The sequence below is a fragment of the Heliangelus exortis genome, chromosome 3 (genome assembly GCF_036169615.1).
Source record: "Heliangelus exortis chromosome 3, bHelExo1.hap1, whole genome shotgun sequence".
Lineage (NCBI taxonomy): Eukaryota > Metazoa > Chordata > Aves > Apodiformes > Trochilidae > Heliangelus > Heliangelus exortis.
Genome location: NC_092424.1, coordinates 80,795,763 through 80,823,050, shown reverse-complemented (window position 1 = coordinate 80,823,050; position 27,288 = coordinate 80,795,763). Strand labels below are relative to the sequence as shown.

Genomic DNA, 27,288 nt, shown 5'->3' with positions numbered 1-27,288 from the left:
GCTCCCCTCAGCTTTGCAGTCAGGCCCTTCTAAGCAGCTTAAACCATTATGCATATCCCTGGAAAAAGGAGTAGCCTTGTGCTGCAAAGGGATGCCTGACTGTCAAGTCAGCAGAAGCCTGGGGGTGAGTTGGGGACATCCTGTGCTAGCAGAGAAGAGCCAGGTTTCAGTTCAGCCAGGCAAGAAGATGTAGCCCAGAAGGAGATGGGCTGAGAGTGCACTTTCTTTCTCTACCTCCCCATGAAGTGGCTCCTGCAGGCGCTGCTGGAGCTGCCTGCCCAGTAGCAGCAAAATCCGGCTGGAGATCCAGAAGATCACTAGATGGTTTGGAAGAGCTGCCAAGCAAAGGGAGAGATCTAAATACTGGAGGAATTAACTCATTTTAATAAAGTTTTAAAAACAATATTTATGACTGGAATGAGGGAATAATCCTTAGTTTGGATGAAACCCTCAAGAGAAATTTTTTTCAGGCCTTGGGATTAGAGCAGTGGCCATAAACATCTCTATTCTTGGCCCTACTGCAGTAAGGGCCAAGAATACATTTCACCCCTGCATGGGAATTTAACTTACTTCCATTACTTGATATTGAAATTGTAACAGATCTATGAGACTTCTACAGTCCTAAAAGAAAAAAACACCACCAAAAACCAACAAACAAAAAACCTACCAAAATACAACCCAAACCAAAACCCAAAATCTCAGGTGGTCCCAAAGAACACAGCAAATAATCGCTGTGACTGAAAATAGCTTTATGATACTTCAATATTTGTCAGAATGCAAAAAACCTGCACTTACAGGCAATAAATAAGCATTAGGTAGAAGAGAGTTCATAAAACTTCTGTGGCTTAATCCAGCCAGGTATTTGCTTAGGAAATAAGGTCTTCTTCATTTAGAACACTTAAATAATAAACAGTAGAAGCTTTTCTTCCATGAAGTATTTCATCTGACATCTAACTGAAGTTAGCCATGCCTTCAGACTTCTGGGTCAAGCTTAGAACTTTTGTAAGTCTAGAGTTCATTAATTTCTGTTCATTACGATGAGCAACAGTGATTTTGCTCTGGTTTTGACTTGAAATCAAGGTTCAGACTTTCTCACTGGTCACATTTATTTTTTATTTTAACCTTCAAAAGTTCATTACTTTTGTGCCTTATTACTTAATTTGAACAACAAGAAAAAGGAATCTTAAATCAGCAGTTTTACAAGCAAAATACTGAAGACTGGCAAAGACTACTTTACATTTGCACATTACTTCAGTCTATGCAGATAAAAGTTTATGCTGAATAGTACACCACCATTAAAACACTGAAAGCAAATCAGGGTAACTACTGTTCTTTGTCTTAGGGGGTTTTTTGGGTTTGTTTGTTTTGGGGTTTTTTTTTGGTTGGTTGGTTGGGTTTTTGGGGGTTTTGTTATTTTGTTTGGTTTGGTCTGTTGTTTTGGGTTTTTATGTTAAAACTCTTTTGCGATCAGTCCTGGTAGAACAATATATTCAGTACTGATGTATACTATCTGAAAAGTAAGCAAAATGTTGCAGACCAGCTTCTTAGCATGAGTGTGACTTTGGCATTTGCATCAAGATCAGTAACTCAAATAGATTTTTTAACTTACCTGACTGGAGCAGCTGTAGATGAAGCTGCAAAAAGATCAACTGGAGGAGATGTATCAATAGTTTTTGCTGGAGTAGAACTAGGAGATGTAACAGTTGTGGCTGGAGAAGACTGGAGAAATATTTTAAATACACAGTCAATATACCAGCATTTCTCCACAAGCAACCCATGTACAGCTTCACGTATTACAAAAAATCCAACTTTGACATCAGGTTGTCTTATTGGCAGTTTCTCCCTGCTTTCAGAGAATTTAAGGAAGACTGGGCTAAGTTTTCAGAGGGCAGTGGAGCTGAGAAAATCCCAAATGACTCCACCTAGCAAAGCCTGGCTCAAGAGGAAATGCCTATTGCAGGGGCTCTGAATGCAAGCAGGCACCAGCAGTCAGCCTCATGCAAGCTTTAGTCCCTTGGGTTCAAGAGTCACCCAACATCCAGGCAACTAACTCACACTTGTTATCTGAAGTTGCCTTTTATCTGCCTTTTAAAATCCCAGTTAGGTTAACTAACAGTTCCCATGTGTCAAAGGATTCTCAGCAAGTCCCAAGAAAATAGTTTGCCCCCCAGCAGACTCCCTCCTCTCAGTTTTAGGATTATCCTGGAGATAGGAGGAGCAAAGTATTTCTGTGGGTTTGTTTCTACACCTGTCAGAGCCTTCATTTTGTCTGTGGAATGAAAAAACAGTCCACAACAGTACCATAATCATAGAAGTGGTGGGAGAAAAGAAATTAGAAACTAAGTTAAGCATGCATGCAAACTTAGAGGCTGATGAGATTTTAAGAGCAACCACCAGTGCTAACTTAAATTCTTGGCAAGTTATAAAAGACATCATAGCTCAGGCTATGATTTTGTTTCATTAGCTCCTCCAGTTCTAGGTAAGGATGTCTTAATTATGGTGAAGACAAACACTTGGAAAAGTTTATTGCAGCTCTTCTGTGCATCCTAAGACTCGAGTTACTTGAAGAATGTCAACTTATTTCTAAAAGATACTATAAGCTCTGTTAAAACATCTCACATGCTCCCAATACTTTTCTGAATGAGCAAAACCAAGTCCTGTGTTTAGTACCAGTAGCTGTTCTGACCCATTTCAAGAAAGAAAAAGAATGGGAAATTTGAAGCTGCTTTCTTCTGAGTTCTGCTACAATCATGCCATCAGCATAACTCCAGGAGATGGATGTAAACTCTCTAGACTCTCAATTCTTTACTAAGGTTTGAGACTAGGCTGGACCAAATTAATGTAAATCAGGGAACAGGGTGTTGCTTGAAGTTGTAAGAACACTTTCTGAACCATCACATTGGCCTCACTAACTGCTAGAGTATTAGACAAAAGAGTTGGAATAATAGAATGGTTTTGGTTGGAAAGGACCTTAAAGATTGTCTAGTTCCAACCCCCTGTTTGTTTCAAAGAGGGGTTTTTGAAAAGAAATTTAAGAGCTTTCACCAGCATCAACTACTGAACTGTCTCCCTCAGATTCAGAGGTTTTCACTGAGTTTTTCTTGCCCAGCACCCATTATTAGACACAGAACTGTGGCACCTGGCAATGCTTGAGGGATGCAAGGAACTATTATTACTAAAACCATTAGTTTATCTCACACTCAAACTTGTTTTCACTAGCAACTCTTGTTTTAGAATAAGGTGAGCATCCTCATCAATCAACACCAATTCTGAAAACCATCAGATAAAAGTTTTCGCCCTCACTTTTTACATGAACGTGATTTTGAGACTTAGAACTTCCTCTTAAGGAAGGTGGAAATGGAGTGCAGAACTTGGATGAGAAACAGGATGAAGTTTCCTACTGACATGAGGATTAATTAAAAAAAAAAAAAAAAAAAAAAAAAAGCTGAAATAAAGATACATGTATCTTCTATGCTTTCACAAAGCATGACCATCAAATCCTGGTAGAGCTGCTAAACATCCTGCACTGGTATAAACACCATAGCTCTTCAAATCAGTGAGAAGCATTTCTGGGGCCACTATTTACAAAACAATTAAAAAATGTAATTTTATCAATTAGGTAGAGCCTAGGTGACAAAGTCTAAAATGCAGATTAGGAAATGGAAATTTAATTCTTTATGCCCTTAAGATGTTCTAAAGCATATCACCTGAACAAGAATTGACTAGTTCAGCAACTGGCATATTTACCTTGCTCAGAGGAGAAGGAGCCCCAGATCTAGGGGGGGAAAAAAAAGGGAAGTGGCATTTCAGTATATTTTTGGAAATTATGTTTCTGGTCATCAAAACTCATGCAAAAAGACCAAAAGCTAAGAATGACAGCTTTCTAAAGGTCTCTACACTCACGTGCCCTCCCCATTTCTCAAACTTCTATCCATTGCTTTAGACAAGGAATGCAAATTGTTACTTCAAAGCTTTTAGGCTAATTGGGATCACAGAATTATTCTTCCATTTTAATAAGCTCTGCTAAATGGAGGAAAGGCAGAGATGCATGCAAGTGTCTTGCACTAGGGCCTACAGATGCCATCAGGAAACTGTTTCTGGGGCAAGACATCACCATATTATAAAATCATGCAACAGCAGCAGAGTAAGACCAATACAGAAGTGGTGGTGAAGCATAAGTCTTCTGAGAACATGTCAGCAAATATTTAAAGACAACTGCTCATTTACAGGAAGGCAGAGTTATTTCAAAATAGTGATATTTTAAAAGCGTAGAAACAGAAAGGTCAAACAAAGTTCTCCTACGTGCAAGGAAATCATATTGACAAAGCTTTAATCAGAAGTTAAATCATCAGGGCATTTGTTTACTTTTATTATGAGGCATGAAAATACTGCTACATATTACCAGAGCTGCCTTGATCTAAGAGATGTAAGGATGAATTAACATAAAAACTGCAGGTACTGAATTAGCATCCATCCTATAGGTTACTTGAGTCGGTTAAGTCCTAGAAGCTGTAGAACTGATTAGTAGATATGGAGCTAAACCAGAAATTACCTAGAATAACTTCAGGGCTATACACAAAAGCAAGCAACAGTTTAGGTATGATTTCAAGAAGATTCCTATTTCTACTTGTTCAAGCCATCTTAAGAAAACAACTATATCTGCATGCAAGTGATATGTAAACATATGTACTTACCCTTCACTAGATATCAAGGAAAGCAACAGTAAAAGAAAAAAACACAGGTTTAGCTTAATCCTTACTACACTTAGCCATGACAAGTATCTAATAAGAAGATGCAAAGCCATTAGAAAACAAAAATAGTTCTAGTGATAAAAGCTTTAGCAGCAGGGAAAAGTATTTCCTTCCTGTTTTCTGTAGTTAATTTCAATTAACTACAGTGTCTAGTTGTTTAGCATGTCATTTTCCCCCATCCTCAGTAAGAAAAAGGCTACCATTAAGACAACTTGGAAAGGGAAGGAAAACCCTAGTCTTACTACAGCTTATTTTCCAGCTAAGTGACAAAAGAAGGTTCAGGGAGGCAGACCTAAACATCACCCAGTCCCACACTGTTAGTGTTTTGCCTTGATACATGGTACAACATATACCTACTTGTTGCCAGGTTTTTTTCCTTCCAGTGAGTTTAGATGTTGCTCAAGGGTTTCCATGAGACTGCTGGGAGCCTTGAAAGCAAAGAGAAAAACACTTCTAAATGCAATGCATTAATCTAACAACACTTTGAAATCAAGCACCAGCTTTCCTGAAGTTCACCAGGTGCATGCTCATGCTGTTTTTTCATTTACACCTTTGTCAAAACAGTGTTTTTCCATGCCAGAAGTATTCAGACAGATTTTGAAAGATAATACTGTATCCAAATTTACAGAGAGAAAACATTTACCTCTCCTATACAGCTTCTGAAGCCTAAACCCAGGATGTGCTGCTGATCATGCCCTGAGTCAGTGTTTAACATTGACAACAGCACCAGCATCCATAGGGTCAATTAAAAGACTAACAGGTTCAAGGCCATCCTTTCACCTTTGCTTTTAGTCAGACCCTGCACAGCTCTCATGACCAGAAGGTTAGATCCTGCTTGACCAACCTGATTTCAATCTATGTCCAGGTGATCCACATAGTGGACAAGGGAAAAGCCGTGGATGTTGTCCACCTGGGCTCTAGGAAACCTTTAACACTGTCTCCCACATCATTCTCCCACAAAAGCTGGGGGCTCATGACACAGACAGGTGCAATCCTTCCTGAGTTAAAAACTGGCTGTATGGGGACCAGAGAGTTGTAGTCAATGAAGTTAAATCTAGTTGGCAGACTTTCACCAGGTGGTGTTCCCAGGGCTCAGTTTTGGGGTCTCAGTTTTGTTCAGTACCTTTACCAACAATCCCAATAAGTGGATAGAGTGCTTCCTCAGCACATTTGCAGACACCAAGTTGAGTGGGAGTGTTGATCTGCTTGAGGGTAGGAAGGCTCTGCAGAGGGATCTGGAGAGGCTGAATCAATGGCCTGAGGCAAATTTTCACAAGGTTGCCAAGTGACAGGTCCTGCATTTTGGTTGAAACAACTCCATGGAACGCTACAGGCCTGAGGAAGTGTCTAGAAAGTTGCCAGGAAGAAAAGAACCTGGGGGAGCTGGTTGACACCCAGCTGAACATGAGCCAGCAGTGTGCCCGGGTAGCCAAGAAGGCCACCAGCATCCTGGCTTGTACCAGTAACAGTGTGGGCAGCAGGAGAAGGGAAGTGATCCCTGTGTCCCTGCACTCAGCACTGGTGAGGCTGCACCTCGAGTACTGTGTTCAGTTCTGGGCTCCTCACTACAAGAAAGAGATTTTGCTGCTGGAGTGAGTTCAGAGAAGGGCAACCAAGCTGGTGAAGGGTCTGGAGAACAAGCCCTACAAGGAGAGGCTGAGGGAATTGGGAATTAGGAATGTTTCGTTTGGAGAAGAGGAGGCTGAGGAAGACCTTATTGCTTTTTACAGCTACCTGAAAGGAGGCTGTAGGCAGGTGGGTGCTGGCCTCTTTTCTCAAGTAAATAATCACAGGACTAGAGGAAATGGGCCTCAAGTTGGACCAGGGGAAGTTTAGACTAGATATTAGGAAGAGTTTCTTTACTGAGGAAGTAGTCAGGCATTGGAATGGGCTGCCCAGAGAGGTGCTGGAGCCTCCATAGAATCACCCCTGGAGGTACTGAAAAACCATGTAGCTAAGGCACTTCAGGACACGCTCTAGTGGGCATGGTGAAAGAGATTTTATTTTATTTTGGGGCAGGAGTGGTGAGAGGGGATGTTGTCCATTGCACACAGTGATCTTAGAGGTCTTTTCCAACCACGACAATTCTGTGATTCTGTGATGTTTGCAGCCTGGACAAAACAAACTAGAAGTCTTTTCCAGTGCCCCCAGAAGCAGCTACCTTTGGTTTGAGACTCCCAACATCACAAAAAAACTTAGAACTTTTCCTTCTCAATATGGCAGCCAGGCACAGGTTACTGAACTCAGCAGGTAACTCAAAATTCAGCATGACTATTTTTGACACCTAAAAAACCTAAGCTTTTTCAAACCTCTCTGATCTTACGTTTTATTTTAAGCAACCTTTTTGTGGTCAGGCGATATGCCCAAAGCATGCACTTGCTCTTACAATGGTAGAGAGGAAAACTAGTAGTAAATTAAAACAAGTGTGCTTAGCTACTCCACTATTAGAATAGAGTACAGATAAATAAAATTCTGCATCAACAAGCAAGGAGGAAACCCTTGAGAAATTCAGTAGCATATAATGGTCAGGTATTTCATCGGGGTTACCAGTTCAATGATGGTATCTTTAAAAAGGGAATTCCCTTCAGTCTCTTTCAGACCAACCACAATTCCCAACAGCAATACCTAGAGTGTTTTTCATAATGTCTTTAATTTCAGGACATCCATATGCATCAGAAAATCAGTTTGTGATGCCTGAAAACAGACTGCCCAGTGCTCTGATTAACAGTATGCTGAACAGTAGCTGGCTGGCTACATCAGCTATTTCTGGATGCTTAGTACCTGCTAGTACCAATGCACAGCTAAGTGTATTTAGAGTATAGGGTGGGCATATTGATTTGGGCATTAAAACTGAACAATAAAGTAACTCAGACAGAAATTGTAGATGTTAAAAAAAAAAAATAATCTTTAAAGGATGGCTTGACGTCCCACCTACACATGCAATGCAGAAACATTTTAACCATTACTGCTGTTTTAGAGGCATATTTAGAAATTTTCAACTAATCTGAGGACATGAAAGAATGTGGTTAAATACAATTTTGTTACCAGACTTTTCCAGCAGCAAGAAAAACATGAGAAAAGGCTCTCACTTCCTGAAAAAAAAAAGACTAAGACTTCTACATATTCAAGAAGGCTCTGATATAAGAAGCAAGTTGTAGTTACTTAAACATGCAAGTAGAAAGCCATTTACAAAATATATTTCCACTATTATTTCCTTTTAGCAACTGCAACCTTATACACTTTAACTAGCTTCCCAATATTTTACTCAAAGGTTTCTTAAAAGCCAATAAGCTAACATGACATTCATCTAGTAAGAAGAATTCACAGAGGAAGCTTCAGAAAATTTCTACACAGACGCAGACTTGCAAAATTAAATATTATCTAGTATCCAATTGGCAGTTCTGAATATTGCTTAATTTCTTCTAGATGCTGCTTCAAAATTAGATTAGTCTATTGGTTAGCATTATGGGGGAATGTCAGATATGGATTCCCCCCTTGATATTTGTGGAGAAAATGGTATTTAAGAATTGTTAATAAATAAAAATGAACCAAACTCTTTAGCTGCCAAGATGAGTCTCCATCTTCCAAAACCTTGAAAGCAAAGATGACAACTATCACCTCCTATTTCAGTACTGTGACCACTTTTTTTGATTTACAGAGTATGTACACACATCAAGTCTTAACACAAAAAAACTTGTCATTGCCCAGGGATGTTGTGGATGCTGTATCCACAGAAGTGTTCAAGGCCAGGTTGGATGGGGCTTTGAGCAACTTGGTCTAGTGGGAGGTTGTAACTAGAGAGTCTTTGGGCACAACCTAAATCATTCTGTTTCTACGATACAACTGATTATTGCTTTAGAAAAGTATGTATATATATATATATATATATATACACACACTTATTTTTTTTATCTATATATATGATAATTTATTACTTATCTGAAATTCAGTTTTAATATCCACCTTTTAATTATTTCTCCCTGTAATACACTGCCTAGGTCTTATGCACAGTCTACAGCATGTTGCAGATTAGCCTCAGCAAGTGAGTCATGGCAGCAGCTTTTGGGACAATACAGCTATGAGGGATGGCTTAAGACCACTGAAGTGGTCAGGCAGCTGGGCTAGATGATTGTAGGTCACTTACAGCTGAACAATTCCTTTCTATTTTAAAGGGCTGTTCATGAGGTGAAAGAGACCCCCAGGTAGCAGTAACTAAAGTGTCACTGAGCAAGTGCAGCACTGACTGATGGTGCAGAACAGGGCTTGTGCAGTCCCAGCAGGAAGCCTCTCCAGCAGGCTGATGCAACACAAGGGGAAGCAGATAAAAGTGCTACAGGAATTTATAAAGGATATTTCATTAGACAAGTTCTGTTTCAAGGACTTAGTTCATGACTGACCGGACCGTGTTAAAAAAGAGCCCTGGCAGTACAGAGTCAGGTGAAAATTGTACTTCAGCTGTATCAGAGGTGGGAGTGGCACCCCACACACTGCCACAAGTCTAAGCTTTCTTCTGCTGAAAGCACCCGGGCTTCACAGCCCTGTACCATCTGAAGCCCATGAGGATTAAAACTCTCCACCTTCTCATCATGTCTCACTTTCAGAATTGTAACAGGATTTTTAAGCAATGCTGATGCTGATTTAAAACAAGCTTTCAAAAACTACACATTCATAGGTTATATACATTTAGGATTTATAACTGTTAAGCACTTGTTCCTCTCCTCCAAGTTTACTGGCATCAAAACTGCCACAGTGAACTCTTCAGCATGGATCTCTTCCTCCCAGTAAATGCCCTCTTCCCATTAAACAAAGCCAGACACCCAGGCCAATTTACAAGTGATCATGAGAAAGGACCAGGACAACAGAATTTAAGCAGATACAGCATAAGTGAATTTTGATCTTAAAAATTCTACACATACTGACAGAAGTTCAGCAATCAAATCACAAATTCTGTATTTAAACGTCAAATTCACTGTACCTAGACCAAGACAGTAGTGCTAGTGCTGCTCTGAATTTCATCCCTGAACCAAAACTGTGCAAGGGAGAGACTCTGAAGCAAGTCACACCACAGCCTGTTGCCAAAAATCAACTTGAGCTACAAGCTGCAAAAATCTGTCCTTTGACAAGGAAACAGCAACAGCCTACACTTCAACTATAGGTCAGAACTGACAATGAAAGACTTTATTTTAATTATATCAAAAATAGCTTTGGGCAGTACCTATTTGCAAGCCTGCAAGGCTTTAAAATGTTAAGTGGTATGATTTCCTGTCATCACTGACACTCCTGGTGTGCTTCCAAATTACAGAACTTCTTGTTATTACACAGATCCAAAAAGACTACAAAGAAGCTTACCTGTGTGAGATCAGGGATATCACCTTTGTCAATTCCAACTTGCTGTGGATATAAAAGAGGTAAAATGTAAGTGCATTATTCCCCTGCAGCAGGCATTAATTTTGACTAGGACTGTGGTATGCTCTTCAACCTATAATGCACTTTAACTTTAGAAAAAAAAAGACTACAAAGTTAGCAAGTGCAGATGCCCAGCTTTCCAGCAGCTACCTGCAACAACCTGTAGCAGTGACTTTTTTCACCACAAATTGGATTACTAAATTTAAAAAGCAAAACAAATAAAAAGCTCATACTCCATACTGCAAGTCAGATAGGGCTTTCTGGTCACACACTCTTGTCTCAGAGTACATCAGTAGTCAATTGCTGAACACAATACTACCCAGACACCTGATTGTCATGATGAATATCTCTGTAGTTCAGCCAGCAAGCAAATCTTGGAAGATATCACTTAAAAAAATGCTAAAAGATCAATTCATTTTGCTGTTCTACATTCTCTCCCTAGCATTTCAAATACAGCAAGATGACAGCTAAGTATGCAGTCTTCTATTAGCTGTCCTACTGCTTCACTATAGCTCATCATAGTGCCTGTTGGTTTAACTTTTGCAGAACAATCTTCACTGCAGCTACTAACTGAAGTGTAGTCATTATAATCCCTGTTCTGCAAAGATGATCTATAGGTGTTTAAAATGCTTCAACATTCCTATCAGACATTGCATGCATCTGGGAGTCTAGCAGGCTCCTTCACAGACAGTTAAGTAAATTAGCAAAGAAACAAACTTTTAATTCAGCTCATTACTGCTGTCCATTATAATGAAGCATGAAACATGGAAAATGTGCATCTTGTGCCAAGGAGTCGACTACCACAAATGAGAGCCCAGCAAAAGAGTTAATTAACCATGTAATAGTTGGATTATCCACATGAGAAGTGTGTAAAAAGGATCAGAACCAGGAAAATATCGCATCCAGTTAACCTGTAGTTTGCTGCAAAGACTTAAAAAACAGACTTACAAAATCATTATGCTTTTATTCCTAATTGCTGTATTTTCCTCTAAGGTCCAAGCCTGTCCTTGAAGCATGCATTTTATTACACCATTTCCAAGAAATATTAATATAGTACAAGTCATGTCATCTGCTACATTACCAGGAAAGTTGGGGCTAGTTGCAGATTAGAGATACGCAGAAGTCCTAAGCAGGGCTTAACTACTTCAAGAAGAGCAGAAAAAGGAGATCCAGGACCCTCTATAATGCCTCACATTTATATACAGTGAGTCATATGCTTAACAAGTGCAATTAATATTTTATATCAGTGTTAAAAAATTCACAAAATACTTAAGTGCCAGACTCCAGAAGACTGGAAGTCACTTACCTCTGCAACTTTAAGAAACTCTGATACTCTGGTCATTCGAGTAAGAAATCGTTTGTAGATTTCAAGAGCATCTTTACATTGTCCCTTTTTCATTTCAAAAAATTTCTCTAGAGAAATAATTTGGCAAATTTCAGTTAAGATATCTTACATTAGGTCTGCATTCATCAGCAACTCTAGTTTTCAGGAAAATCACATTACAATATTATTGCACTGCATTACCTTTTTTTCTACTTGGTCACTACTCTAGTGGCATTCTTAGTCCTTGCCAGAAATCAAAGGTTGGGCTTGCTGAGCTATTGTTAAATAATTATATAGAACAGAAAACTGCACCCCAACCAGCCACAGCACTGTGCCATGTAAGCTGGGTTTTTAAAGCAAAAATAGGGAGGTGAAGTAGCTGCCAAATTTAAAATTAAAAATAATTAATGATACTTAAATATACGTTAAGATGTCCTCTCTCAAGTTGTCCTCACTGTAAAGAACAGTACTTTTTCACTTGAGTAGCTCTCTAAAATTTTCATGTCCATTATGAACTTATTTTGCACGAACTTATTATGCATGAACTTATGCTTTCAGTAGCAGCAGCAGACAGCAAAATCTCAATCCAGTTGTTATGCCCAATACATTTGCATCCACTTCATAAGCTTCCCATGCCTATAGATTCAGTCAAAACACCTAGGAGTTACTTTTATAAAACCACCAGAAAGTGTTGCTCCATGGATATAAAAAAAAAAAAAAAAAAAAAAAAAAAAGGCCTGAGCTATACCACCCAGGAGCACCTTTTTGCCTGTTCAGTGTCTGTAACCTGTTTCTTCCTGCCCTCATTGCAGCCAGTTTTAGGTCAGTCATGCTGGCCAAGCAAATTCAGATTTAAGCTGTCTTTATAGACCAGCTGAAGTGCTCACAAGTTTTAATAGCTGAAGCTCATTTTCTACAGGGTGAGTCACGTTTCCTGCAGTTTATGGAAACTCCTGGTTTCAGAGTTCATAACCAAAGCCTTTTGCAGAGACAGTTCAAGGTGTGTTATGCTGATGATAATGCCAAGCTGACTGAGTTTCAGAACATGCTCACAGTCTCCTACAGACTTTGTAGGCTGATGTTATGTAGGGTTCTGGAGAGGATCCTGCTTTGGCAGGTCCACTTTTAGACAGATCAGGAATGTTATTTGTGAGTATATTACTTCATAGAAGGCTACTGCATAGCATACAGAAATGAAGAATCTGAACATCTTTAAAATGCAAGCAAAGAGCAGAAGTTACTTTGCTAACTTTGCAGAACATATTATGCAAGCTCACACAGCACTGTGCAGTTCTTTAAGCACAGAGATTCTCAGTGTCTTGAAGCAGACATGTATGCAAGTTTAAGGGCATATGACAATCCAGCCTCAGATGAACACCAATGTAAGAGATTATGGATTAAAAAAAAAAATCTCTTACTTAAGAATGGAACTGTCAATAAAAAAGCACTTTTAATGAAAGTTAAGTAAAAAAAAATGAAGCAGATCTGAAACTCATTTTTCACTTGTTCATGGTATGTGAGATACAGACACCAGGTTACTTACCTAGTAAGTTAATAACACCATCATTGTAGCAAGCAAAAAGTTTGATAAGATCTTTAAACAGAAGCATGAATGCAGCATTTATGACACCGTTTGTCAGTTCATTTGGATGAACCTACAAATAAAATATGTAATTTACAAGAGATGTACTGAATCAGAAGGTTTAGCTTGCACCAGGTACCTGATACAAGCTAAAGACAAAATCAAGCTTTTACAACAAAGAAACTAAACAGAAGTTTCAGCTAGCAGATCAAGGATTGCTTTCTTCACCCCTCTAAAACAACCAACTAAAGCAGAGAAGTATTCTCATCAGCAGTAAATATCTTAAGCTTTGACTCTTTAACCTGTCAGAAAGAGGAAGCAGAGACGCTACTAAGAAAGCTTTAATGTAAATGGACAAAACATGAGAGTTCACAGCAGTTTAACAAAACCTCAGTAGGCTACTAATAATACAGTTGGGTTCATGTCAAGACCCTTCTAGTTCTCCTGTTAACTTGGTCAGGAAATAAGTGCCAATTTAAAGATCTTACTTTAGTTAAAAATACATCCTCTTCTGAGACTATCACAACTCCTATGCTATTTAAGGTACAAAAAAAAACATTAATGAGACACAAGCACCTAAAGGCTTTCCTCTGAAAGCTGCCCCTCATCTGCCTGGGAGTGCTCCTTCTGCCCACCACAAACAGAACAACTTCAAGACCAATTCCTTCAAAGACCTCTTTGCAATGTTGATCTGTACCTCCTACAACTATTGACTCCTGGTTTTATCCTTAAGGCAGATAAACAACCCCACCAACATTCCTAACATCACGAATACATTGCAGATACTTCTATGAACAGTCTAAGTTAGAGCTTTGCCAATTTAGCCAGTGTACATGTGGTATTCCCTCCCCCTTCAAAAGAAGATGGTTGCCAAGAAACAAAAAGAAAAAAAGATTCTTCAGGTCTCCTTGTTCTGTCCATTTCTTCCCCTCACTTCTGCAAGAGATTAAATTCCAAGCTCCAAGTCAACGTTCCTCAAGCCTCCCCATTTTCCATACTGTTCCTATACCCCCTCTACACACAGAAAAAATGCAATCTGCACATTTCATACATCTAGGAGAGGACCGTACTTCACACTACCTCAGTGGGACACTGAAAAGGGAATTTATTTTGGCCCACATGATGAAATCACCAGCACAGCATTACCTTATGAGGTAAAATGCATTCATCACAACAGAGTTTATAAATCACTGCCCACTGTTAATGCTGGGTCAGCTTCAATACATACATCAAATTCAAGTAGTGCATCGATTTGTTCCTGTAATATTGGCATACTCTTCAGCAGCTTTTCAGGAGCCATTGTTCTCATTACACCGTCAGCTCTGCAAGAGGAAATAACAGATTAGAAGCCATTGCACTCCTCCTCTCTCTCCCCCCAAACTGATTTGTTGAAATTTAAGTCTAAAGCATCTATAACCAATTTCAAACGTTTGGAGCACAGTCTGGTTTCTCCTGCTTTTAATATCAGGAGAGCTGGCATGAAAAATAGTTCATCCAGCCACCCTCTGACAGCAGGTAAGGAAAGGTTTTGTGTCAAAGAGATGAATTCAAGGAATGAATCTCTTAATGGAAAGAAGACACAGTTTAAATTACTTGAGAAGAAACACCATCAGAGAAGTATTTCAAGTACTGATAAATGTTAAGTTTGTTACAAATAACTAATGACAACTCATAACTGATGTGTCTGTGTCTTTGAAGACAAACACACTCTAGAGGTTGTGGTTGTTCCCCATCAAGTGCCACAATACACACATGCCAACTCAGTGACAATTTAAACCTGGGCAATCTTTGCTTAGAGCTTCCTTCCTCAGTATTCCTCAATATTAATTAATTCCATTACTTCTTCCCAGTACTTCCACTGACTTTGACATGCCTTATCAATCCTGAACCATTACAAGGATCACACAGCAGTCATGGATGTGTAGTAATTGCTGCCCATAGTATTACATCACTCTTCACATTTTTATCTCTGAATATCACAAACCTGCACAACCACTGTTACATATTGCTCCATTCTGGCCACAGACAAGTATAATATCTCCTCTTGGGAAATGCATATTACTACTCTCACTTAGGTTATGCTGTCCTCAGAGGCAGCACCTTGTTTTGAGCACCAGAAATAAAACACAGAGAAAGCCTTTCCTGCAACATATAGCAAGGCAGGAATAAAAGGACTCCCAGCAACTCAAACCTGTATTTATTTAACACGAAGTGTTTCAAGCCACTAGGTGACAAAGGGAATTTAAGATGCTAGCACTGCAGCCTGCCTTAAATATCAATCTAACTAGCTATCAATCTTCATATCAAAAGCTTCTAATTGATTCATATTCCAGATAACTACTCTGGTGCCCACTACAGGAATGGCATCCAGCTACACAGCAAAGGTGTCACTGTAGGCCCTACAGCTTCTGGCAGTTTAGGAAGCAGAATCACAAGAAAAATCTTGTCAGAAGAGACTTTTAAGATGAAGTCCAGCCATTAAACCAACTCTACCGGTGCTAAACCTAAGCATATTCCTAAGCACTCCATCTACACAGCTTTTAAACACCTCCATGGGTGGTGACTCAACCACCTCCCTGAGCAGACTCATTCCAGTGTTCAAAGGAGAGGAAAGCTTGGCAGCAACACCTACACTGACAGCTCAGAATCCTAAGCTGCAGGCTACACTGGAGCTGCTAGAAAGTTCCTGTACACAATACCTGATTATCAAGAGCATCTATAGCATATTCAGTCAATTAAACTGAAACTCCAGTGGATATTAAGCCACTCGCACTGTTGTCAGTACTTCGAGAGAGATTGTAGAGCCATGGAAGTCACAGTCAGAGAAGCCAGAGAGCAAAAAATTGTTCTACTATGAGCTTGGTTAACATCTCTTGTTTTGGGTATTTTTTTGTTGTTGTTGTGGTTTTGGTTTGTTTGCTTTAAACAAATCCCTGTGGGAAATAAAACCAGTAGTATACAACCTTATTCTGCTCAGTTTATAACTGTTCCCTATGTTGCCTGTTCAGAACTTCAGGTGCTCACATAGTTTTCCTTTCTAATAACTCCTCTTTCTTAGAGAAAGTATCTGGAGAGTAATAAAAAATCCTCAATATAGTTTTAGAGTGTCTCCTTCTGCAAGTCCCAAGCATAGTCTTGCTGCAGCACAAATCAACAAGAGTCACATTTAACACCTAGCACCAAAAGCTGACAGTTCTGCAAGGCACCTTACTTCAGTCTTCAGAATTTGCCTTACTACCCACAGTCTTCCCTCTCCTCCTTGTGCAATTTTTAACCAAAGACTTAAGAAACACAACCATTTTGGTGTTTCATTATGGCTACACAAAGAACAATAAGAATGAAGCCACTGAGACATTAAAATACCACAAACAACATTTTCATGGGTCAGGCAGCCTATCAGTATATATATATGAACTTTGCTTACCCTTTTTTCACTCTTGCAAAGTCAAATGCCATTTGTCTGTAGGAAAATGCTTTTTCATTCAAGTATCTACTATAACGCCTTATAAAGGTAGACATGTCATAACCTGTGAAAAAAAACAGTTACATGCTTTATATTTAATTTCCATGATTTGACTTTTTTCAGCAAGTGATAATACACAGTCAATAGGCCCTAAGGTTATACGACTGCTGTAGCACTATACAACTCCATATACAGGAGTCACAAGACTGAAGAAAACACAGAAGTGTTGCATAAAAATAATCTACCACTGTCCTCTGTTTCCAACAGATTCATCCAATGCACTATTGGCATGGTTCCTGGGGAAAGGGAAATGTTAGTTATTCTGCTGTTAACAGAGAAAAATGTTGATTTAACAAAATGTTTATACCTAACCGGCACATGAATTCCAGGATAAATACTGATTTCAACTTTAACACTCCTACTATTTTACATATGTCAGAACCTCCCGCTCTTATGCAGCCCTTAAAAGTTCCTCTGACTACATTTGCCAGAGCAAAAGACATTATGATGGCATTCACAGAGATTGATGCCTTCCCTGAACTGTTACATCAGAGATCTTCAAGACACATGATACTGTACAAGCAGTCTTGACCTTCAGTGACCTTCAAACCTACAAGACTTCTGAACAGTTAGTATTACACTCTGTCCTTCAGGTATTTCTAAGTTTCCTCCTCTAAGCTACAGAAATGTGTGCAGAAGGCAACCCATCCTCCTCTTCAGTCCCTTTTTGCTAACTTTGTAAAAATTCACATGCCTTGACTTAGTCACTGACTGACTGACTTATTGTATCTTTCCTTAATATGTCTCAACATTAAGTATTCTGCAAACTCAGGCTTAACACTGCCAACTCTGATAGCTCATTATCTGGGACACACTGTTGTATTATCTCTGAAATGGGAAATTAAGTTTTAAGGAAGTGGCAAAGAACACAAAATCATGCATTCAACAGTATTCATGTTGTCAAATACCAGTATCTTTGAACATGCATATCATGTTTTGCTTGGAAAAACAGTTTTAATAATTTGGGGGCTCTGTTCCTGCATTGTGTTCCCCTTTCTATAGCCTTGTTGTCATTTCTCCACCCAGAGATGAAGCAGCATGGCACTGCTTTGATCTTGCCCGTTATTATAGCATTCCTGCATCCTGCAGACAGTCTACTGCTATTCTCTGACTGCTGCTAATTTATAGCTTTCTCCTACCTTCTTTACCAGAGCCACCATGAAACAAGATTTTTCTCTGCTAAGTGAAACAACAGGAAATTTGCCAATAATTCCAGAATCAGAGTCAAAGTAGAAAAGCAGACATTGCAAACTTTAAAGATAACACCTCCTTAAGTTTTGCCTAGGTCTTCTAAATTCACTACTCAAATGGAACCAGCTATTTTTTTTTTATCATCGTAGAATCATAAAATCATAGAATTGGCTGGGTTGGAAGGGACCTCAGAGATCATCAAGTCCAACCCTTGATCCACTACCACTGCAGTTACCAGACCATGGCACTGAGTGCCACATCCAGTCTCTTTTTAAATATCTCCAGGGATGGAGAATCCACCACTTCCCTGGGCAGCCCATTCCAATGCCTGATCACCCTCTCCCTAAAGAAATTCTTTCTAATGTCCAACCTAAACCTCCCCTGGCACAACTTGAGACCGTGCCCTCTTGTCTTGCTGAGAGCTGCCTGGGAAAAGAGACCAACCCCCCCCTGGCTACAACCTCCTTTCAGGGAGTTGTAGAGAGTGATGAGGTCTCCTCTGAGCCTCTTCTTCTCCAGGCTGAACAGCCCCAGCTCCCTCAGCCTCTCCTCATAGGATCTGTGCTCGAGTCCCTTCACCAGCCTGGTTGCCCTCCTTTGGACCTGCTCCAGGACCTCAATCTCCTTCCTGAACTGAGGGGCCCAGAACTGGACACAGGACTCGAGGTGTGGCCTCACCAGCGCTGAGTGCTTTTCCCCTGCCTTCCCATACTAAATATTTGTATACACAAACCCTAGAAAGTGTTGTCCCCCCAAGGAAATAAGTTACCATTTAAGACTGAGTAAAAAACAGAAAACTAAACAGAAAGTTCTGTTCAATCTGTAGCTGTCATAACAGTTAAGGAGGTAGCTGACCCAACCCGACTTCAACCAGCATTTTCTAAGGAAACTGTAGTTTCACATCAATTAAAAATTTTGCAGCAACTGTGAATCATTGTTCTCAAGTTGTCCAGCAGCTGCCTTGAGCTGTACCCATTAAGTACTTATAAAAAGGCTTCAGTAGCATATTTTTATATTTTTCACATCTTATGAACAAAGAAGCAAATTAACAACAGTATCTTATCTAGGATCTTAATATTATAGACAGGAGTAGGCTTACCATGAGATCCACTTTTGTCCAGAAAATTGCTGAGATTGAACAATGTGTTTCTAGATGCCAGGTATTGAATAAATCTCTGTAACACAAAGTTATTTTCTTATCACAGGTTGTATCTAAAAGCTTTGCACCTTCAGCAGGAAGATTACTGGTCTAGCTCCAGCACGCATACATGAAAACCTGTATTTTTGCTTCACCTGCAATATCTTCATCAAAACCTTTGTCATCCATTCAGATAAATTATGAATCTCCACTAAATATTCTACTGCATACATAAAAATAGATTCTGTGCAAATATAAACCAGAATGTTAAACGGGCAGAAAAAAGTTGTTAATTTTGAAAGAGGTCTAAGAAGGAATAATATTTATTTGCTTGCACAGCAGCATTATCCAGGCTAGTCCAGACTTTTCATTGCAGCAGCCCTCAGATTCAGCCAAGCAAAGGGTCTGTATCAATAGCAAGCAGGCCCCCAGATCAGCTACAGAGGCTAAAAGACTGGAAAAGTTACAGAAAGCAACTCAGAAGTGCGGCCAAAGCGTGGAAGGAAACAGAACAGGAATAAAATGACACTGGAGAAGTTCATTGCATGAAAACACTTAATATACAGATAGGGAGGAATTGTTTCTCTTTAAGTGTGCTTTACATTTTTATGCAGACATACCAGCCAATTCAAGTCAATAAAAAGCAAGGGCAAGGAAAAAGCAATCCAAAAAGGCTATCAAGTTGAGTTTACAGCTCTAGGAAGATTTTACTAGTCATGCTGAGAGAAGGCAGCTATTTGGCTGGTGGTACACATGTGCCAGAACATCCTCAGTGACTCCAGTCAAAAAGTCTGAGGTAGTCTTTCAACCTGTGTAGCTCTTTTCAGAGACCACAAGAACTGTCAACATCCTGGAAGAGGCTGCTGCACACTTTTATGCCACAGTTTCATAAATGAAGAGATATGATAACTGGCATGCCTCCAACTATGTTGACAAAGGTAGGCTTGCTCCTTATCAAGAATCATCCTTGCTCTTTGTTCTCAAGTCCTTATTGGTTCAGAAAAGTTGGTTTTTTGCACAACTACCTTTTTTGGCTTGGGGTATGCTCAGTGCCAATGTGGTCTTGAGAGAAACCTGGTTGCACGTACCTCATTGCCATGAACCATTAGATGATGTGTGGTAACTAAGGCTTTGAATACAACCACCCAGCTACTATTTGTTGCTCGCTCAAAAAGCGTGTCAGCCATCTGAGGAATATTCACGTTTGTTTCATTAGTTGCTTGGATCAAGTCTGTAAGAGAGAGAAAAGGAAGATGGTTACGTGCTACAAATAAGATGAAAAAGTTTGCAGCATGGCCAAGCTTTGAGCCCACCAGGCTGAAGGCCATAGTTGTGACAAGCAGTAAGTTCACTGCTTACGCTTTACATTTTAAAAACAAACAAAATTTTAAAAAGCCCAGAACACTGAGATTATGTTAGTAGATCCTAGCAGCAACAATGGCCTGGCTCTGTCATCCAGCAGCACTAGCTTTCCAACAATTCTGTCCTGAGCTATGTCCCAACCTTTTTCCATCTTCATCCCAGATGAAGTTCATCGCATGACTTTACCTCTCATGGGTTTTTAAGTTAAATGTGGAAATTCTCTGCCTCTGGGTTACATGAATAAGCATTGCCAGATTCTTCACCTACAGTTCATATGTCAAGCACACTGAACCCAGTCACATCAACAAAAAGAGAATCACCAGAAACAGATACTCTATTCATCTTAGAGGTTAAAGTTTTACCAGCATACTACAGCACACCTCCCAGAGTGTCTACAGACCTAGACAGCACAACAGTGCACTCAGGAATGCATAGAGACCTCTCAAATAGTAGGAAAGAAGGCACAGACACTAGTTTATACTGAAGAGCAATAATCCTCTGCATGCAACTGCATCTTACACAGAGGAAATAAGACATTAGGCTAGCTTAGGGAAAAAAACTAAAATACAGCTTTGTGTCCTGTACATTAGGAAGGCACAGACTTGCACCAGAGAGCACGTGAAATTAAGGTAAGTGCTTAATTCTCATACAGTAGGACAAACAAGGTTTCCACTGGCATCACTATCCCACACCTACAGATAGGCTCTTTGATGTACTACATTCCCAATTACCTACAAACTCTTGCTAGGCAGCAATGACCTCCTACAAGTGATTTCCCAGTTTTTGAGGCACAGTTGGAAACTGTATGCTGCAACTGCAGGAACAAAACCCACGTGATGCCAAACATGGCTCTGGCAAAACTCCAGGAAACTTCATGCAACACAAAGAGCAGAGAATACAGTTTTTAATTGCAGGACTGAGGCTTAAAGTTTGAGACACAAATAGAAAAAGTTAAAAATTAAGAAGTTTAACTACTAGAATAAGCATTATGTGTGTTATTACTGAAAATACTTATCTTTTACTTTCCCTAAGACGGCACTATCCATTGTTAATGATTTTTCACACATTTCTTTTTTCCCCCCTTCCTAGACTAGAAATGTTCATCCAACTTTTCAAGTCATTCAGTGATGACAAATACTGTACCCCAGAAGCAGACAAGCTATTTTGTGACTCATCCTTGCACACTTAAACTGTGTCTCTGCTGTAAACATTCCACAGGAGTTCAGTTCACCTGGGCAGCAGGGTGAATACTCTGGACTTGCTTTCCCTGCCCAACAACATCCCATAATAATGGAGGGCATTAATGCTCCTAAGAGTGAAAAGCCAAGGTTCAGACTGCAGACTCCTGATTCTTCCTCTGCAGGGCAGGAAAAGTCCAGAGGACAGGTCTGTCTAGACAGATCAATGAGTCACATCAGCTACTGAGGACCACCTGGTGTGTTCAGAAACCCACACTGCTGTACCAGAAGCATTCAAAAGTTTAGTAGATTAATTTTTTTTTATTTTCTGGTAAGTGATTTTTATGGGCCTTTTTTCCTCTTCTATTAAACAGACTCATTTAAGATGCAAAAAAATGTATAGCTCCATCAAAAGCTTGTGAAAACTGAAGTGGTTGTGTTTAAAATTTTATATGAGAAAAAAAGTTTTCAGTTTCAGGTCAGTGGAATGATTTTCTGTAATGACAAAGAAGGTAAAGTTATGTGATCCCTTTGCCAAGCTTGATTTCAAAATGTTTCTTTTAATGGCATATTTTGTTTTGGTTGTGGGTTTTTTTGCAGTACACCTTCTGAAAGTAAAGTTAACTTCTATAACCTCAGCACCATGACCCTTGAAGGAGGCAGTTCTATGAAGTATTACAGCAGTAAAGCCATTACAGCAGTTCAAGCTCAGAGAGCTCCAATGATCCTCCTGGAATGTGTTGTAGAAACAAGCCAAGCACTTTTTATTCTGTATTGCTATTAATGCATTATAGAAGATGGTGTTTTGTAAAAGCCCAGAAGCAAGTCACAAGTGACTTGCTCACTGTTTACCCTGTTCAGAGGTTTTACTGCAGATGACAGCATTTGTCCTTAGTATGAGTGAACATGCATCACATTTGCAAGCTTTCAGTTCTAAGTTTCATCACAAAGCTCACTGCTGAAGAGGGGTGCTATAAATTGTGTATTCCCTTGGTGGATGTTAATGAAACCTCAGAGAAGTCAACCCACAGCAATGCTGGCAGCAGTGGCTGAGGCACTACTCCTGCATGGCACTGCAGCACTCCTCCTGAAGTCACTCATTTCTGCCTCCTCTTCAAACTATTGGAGGGCATGGAATCCCAGTCTGCAGCTTCAGATGCTTTAGGACACGAGTAATTTCAGTGTTTTGAGTAGAGAGGTGTGATTCAACTTAAGCCTACTACTTTCAGTGCACAGAGAAGAATATAAAACACAAGTAAAGGTTTTACTCATGGGGAGATGGGGAGAAAAAAGAAGCTAATTCTTGCAGACCTGTTTCCTATTAAGTGATGCCACAAAATTAAGGAAGTCAAGCTTCCTGGGTTTCCTTCCCCAATACCATAGAGCCTCATCTTAACCAGCAGTCATCAGCATCTGGAGCAGCTCACAAGCATAGCTAAATTCAATGAACTCTGAGAAGCAGAGTTTGGTGGCTAAGCTGAATTCTAAAATAAAACTTGGCAAAATTGATTTGACTTCAGTATGGTAGGGAAGAGCAGGTACAAGGAAAAGGAAATGCATAAAAGAAAATTAAATCTTAGAACTACAATTCAAAAGATACAGATTCAAACATTTACTGGTGGGACAGAAACTTAGTTTTCACAAGGTAATGAAGTTCAGTCTGCCAAGCAAGCCACAAGCAGACTTGGTAGTACAAAATACACACTGTCAAGTACCAGGTGAAGAACAGCTGACCAGAAGCCGTATCATAGAATCACAGAATGGACAGGGTTGGAAGGGACCTTAAAGATCATCCAGTTCCAATCCCCCAGCATGGGCAGGGACACCTCCCACAGGATCAGGTTGCTCAAGGCCCCATCCAGGTAGGGGGCAGCCACAACTTGGGCAACCTGTTCCAGTGTCTCACCACCCTCACAGGAAAGAATTTTTTCCTCATGACTAACCTAAATCTACCCTTTTCAAGTTTTAAACTGTTTCCCCTTGTCCTCTCCCTACACACCCATGTAAAAAGCCCTACCCCAGATTTCCTGTGGGCCCCTTTCAGATATTGAAAGGTTGTTATAAGGTCACCTCAGAGCCTCCTCTATATGAAGCAACCTTAGAAAGTTGATTCCATTTGGAGTACCCACAAGTAGGGCAAACAAGGATTAAAGGTACCTTCCTGATGAAGTTTCTGCTACTGCAGGCATGCCTGTCAAGTACACTGACAGCTAATTCCCAAACCCAGAAACTGAGCTCAAATGCAAATTTGAAGCAGACTAAGAAAACAGGAATTGTACAACAGTAGCAGCAAGTTCTTTCATCACAACTTTCACAGAAATTAAGTTGCTGGAGAATGAAGACATATATATACCCTTCACTCGAATCTGTTTGTTCACCGTGGGACTAAATTGCCCAAACTCAGTACCTGATTTCTTCTACTCACTGTATTTCAGTAGCTGCTATTTTGAATACTTACTCATTCTAGAGAGCCTTGTTTAAATTATAATTTGGACTTCAATGTACCTTCTTCTAGGGAAGGTTTGAGAAGCATATAGAAGACATAAGAGGTTGTCAATTCTTTGACACCACAACTTAAATCTAAACACCAGTCTTAAGACTTTTTGACTAGCCAATTTTTTGACCCATCTGCAACTTAAATAGGGAAGAGAAGAAATGCTGGAGTATGACTAATGCCTTCATTAATAAAAAGACAAATGTGCCAGCTTGAGGCAGAGCAGTACAGGATTCAGTGATGAAGACCAAAGTAAGTTAAGACACCTGAGCTATTCATGACCTTTTAAAGAGACCACTAAAAGATGTGGCTCATTTTCATGTTTATAAAGCTCATAAGACAAAAGAGAGAACAGCAAGAAAGTTTCAAAGTTCTCAGAATTTTTGACTTCTTCAGTCTACCTCCTGGCTTTGAGATTTTTTTTTTTTAAGAGATTATACAACACTTTAAAGAATCTCTTATTCCTTTACCTTTTCAGACTGGATTCTGCATCTGGGCAGGGATTTTTCCATTTTTGTTTTGTGGTTTGGGGTTTTTTGTTTTGGTTTGGGGTTTTGTGTGTGTGGGTGTGTTTTATTTTGTTGTTGGTTTGGGGCTTTTTGTTTTCTTTTTAACTTAATACTTTAATCAACAGACCTGGGATTCCTCAGTTCAAAGTTATTCACAATTTATATTTCAGTATGCAGAGAAACAGCACCAGAGCACAAGACCTCTCTGTTCTGAGGGGATATTGGTGCCAATTTAAGAGCAGGCTAATTAATTCCAGGTTGAATTAACACACAAGCTACCACAGCATCTGAACTGTGTCATACATTCAGTTCTCAAACTTTGCCAAATCTGACAATAACCCCCTTACAGACCTTCCTCACTATTACACTGGAGGTTACAATAGTCTTCACAAGTCTTTTTTTTTTTTCTCTTGCTTCTATTTCAATTATTCTTTGAACTTACAGAAAAGGAAATGTAGGATTGTCCCAAATACAGGCTAGTTAAGAAGACAAAGTAACTTCAAGTATAAGCTTACAAGCCTCAGCTGAATGAAGTTAAATGGGCAAGTAACAGCACAAGTCCTCCTCCTACACAGAACTGTATCAGGAAGCCACTACATTGCTGTGTTAACCCCTGCAAGAGCAGAACTTCCAGGTCTACAGAAAACTGATCACAAAAGAGTACTGGAAAGCAGAACAAAGTTATAGTTCTGCTTTTATGGTAACTGCTCATGAGAACATCAGCTGATTTTAATGTCTTTGGCTTTTGACTATCAAGCAGTTCCACAAACAAGATTTGGGAATTTATCAGTGGGGTTAAAGTTTATCATCTACTCATTTTACCCACAGCTTGGCCCAATATCCACAGACACACCATAATCTGGTTGCACTAATTTCCACAAGCAGAACAGCAATGTCTCCTCCTTCCTCCCCAAAAGGTTACCTCAAGACCTACTACATCTCATCTTGACCTGCTAGCCTAGCCTCCATGTCCAGCATCTCCCAGATATTTCCTATGCAATTTGATGCTTACAACAACTCAACTAGCCTAAACACAACTCTGAACTGAGCACATAGTCTGCAGGTACTATAAAGACTTTTGCAGTAATGCAGCTATAATACTTGTGACTACAAATAACTCAAGGGACTGCTACCTCCTCTCTCCAGCCTCACTTCAGACCTCTTTCTTCTTAATCATATGTCAGACCATTCTGAGGACAAATATTTGTTGCAGATTCTGAAGCCTGACAGGTTAGAGCAGCCATTCTTTGTACCACACAACTCCATCTCACACCAAGACAACCTTATACACACAATTTCTTCCACTCTGCCTACACACAGGCATGCTTGTACTACCCATAACATTAAGTGTTTTGCAGCAGAGAAAATGAGTTTCTTCTTCCCTATCAATCACATGAAGAGTCTGTAGAGAGACAGGGAAGATGACTTCAAGTACCAGATGATTTCTCTTGGAGCTTCCTCCAATTATTTCTCAAGCTGAGAGTTTAATTTGCCTTAAAATCATCTTATCACACACAAAACAGAGCACCACTTTCTTAATCACCAAATACCTGTTTGGAAAACAAAGCTGAAAAATCTACTTCCATTTACATTGCTGAATTTTATTCTACTGCACTTCCATACAGTTTGCACCCCTTCTTCCCCACCATACCAAGGCAGGATATCTGGGTTTACATCATCTGCAAAACGCACCCCAGTGCATTAGCAGTATAAAACCAGTTATATTTGATTTGTGTCCCTTCTGGTCCTTAATGATTTATACATATGGCTTTTCCTCCTGGAAGGTTCAGGTGCAGCTCTCTTGGAATGAGGCAAATGAAAGCTAACAAAGGATGTGACCAAAGCAGTGGCCTCTCTAAGTACTGATAATGGGGAAAAAGTAGATTATACTGTATTACAATAAAAATTCTTGCCACAAGCAACTCCTTCAGGTTCCATGCACTATGAATACTTACTACTTAAAAGTTCCCAGAACTTATAACAGCACTGCCTCTGGGAGCCAATAACATGCATCACCTTTAGTGTTTACACTGGAGTCCTCTCCTTAAGTGTAGTACAACTGAAAGATTACATTCAGGCCACCTGCAGAAGCTCAAGTTTATTCAGCAATCCTTGGGGTCTTAAGTGTGGTCTTTCAGGCTGATAACTAATGAGTGATGAATATATTTTATGGACAAAGCTGAGACCTTACTGATAACCATGACCCAACAACTCAGAAGAAAAAAACCTTCCATTTTGCTCAGGAATTAAATATCTGGAACCACAGAGCTCTCACCCAGAAGATGGGCTACATGGACTTCCTAGTGCACACATGCCAAGGAAAACAGCTTTTAAGCCTTACAGTCTGAAGCCAGAACACTAATCAAATGGGAGAAGGCCCCATGGTCAAAGAACCCTGTCTGGTTTCTTCCCAGCCACAGGCACCAGGTTTTTCAAGCAGCTTTACTGTAGGAAAAGCCGTAGTTATTAAGTGTGGAATCTTTCCCCTGATCAAAGTAGCAAGAAACTCAGTCTTGAAACTCATTTGCACAGAATTCACTCACTTTGAATCAAAGAACATTGTCTCAGGTAAGAATAAAAGTTCCACAAAACAGGGAAAAGAGGAGAAATTGCTGCTCTAAAGTTCCTTTCCTCTCACCCAGAAATAGATGGCCCTGTTCCAGATTCTCACTCCACCAAAGCCTTGCTCCACAACTAGCTCCATAGAAGCATGTCTTTTTCTGCTCAACAAGAACTGAGCAGTTCTGCTTATGTTTATATGAAACATCAAGTAACTCTGGAGCTAGATGTTCCACTTCTGTTTTATTGATTTACAGTAAACTGCAGCTGA

At 39.8% G+C, this 27,288-nt stretch overlaps 1 protein-coding gene across 28 annotated transcripts in view; it reads right to left on the bottom strand.

Annotated features, from left to right (window-relative positions):
• The window catches only part of SNAP91 (synaptosome associated protein 91), a 72,655-nt gene that overhangs the window by 31,752 nt on the left and 13,615 nt on the right, over positions 1-27,288 (bottom strand). For 27 of the 28 annotated variants that reach the window (XR_011725354.1, XR_011725356.1, XR_011725355.1 and 24 more), the window contains exons 3-13: positions 20,004-20,146; positions 18,877-18,952; positions 16,488-16,590; positions 14,292-14,385; positions 13,025-13,136; positions 11,464-11,570; positions 10,101-10,142; positions 5,109-5,179; positions 3,748-3,775; positions 1,610-1,719; positions 235-335 (exon numbers count right to left, since the gene is read on the bottom strand). Coding sequence is in view for 25 of the 28 variants with exons in the window: in XM_071741432.1 (XP_071597533.1) it covers positions 235-335; positions 1,610-1,719; positions 3,748-3,775; positions 5,109-5,179; positions 10,101-10,142; positions 11,464-11,570; positions 13,025-13,136; positions 14,292-14,385; positions 16,488-16,590; positions 18,877-18,952; positions 20,004-20,146 (987 nt within the window). In the remaining 3 variants the exon portion in view is untranslated. The remainder of the gene's footprint in view (positions 1-234; positions 336-1,609; positions 1,720-3,747; positions 3,776-5,108; positions 5,180-10,100; positions 10,143-11,463; positions 11,571-13,024; positions 13,137-14,291; positions 14,386-16,487; positions 16,591-18,876; positions 18,953-20,003; positions 20,147-27,288) is intronic. The other variant, XM_071741442.1, reaches the window with a different exon arrangement.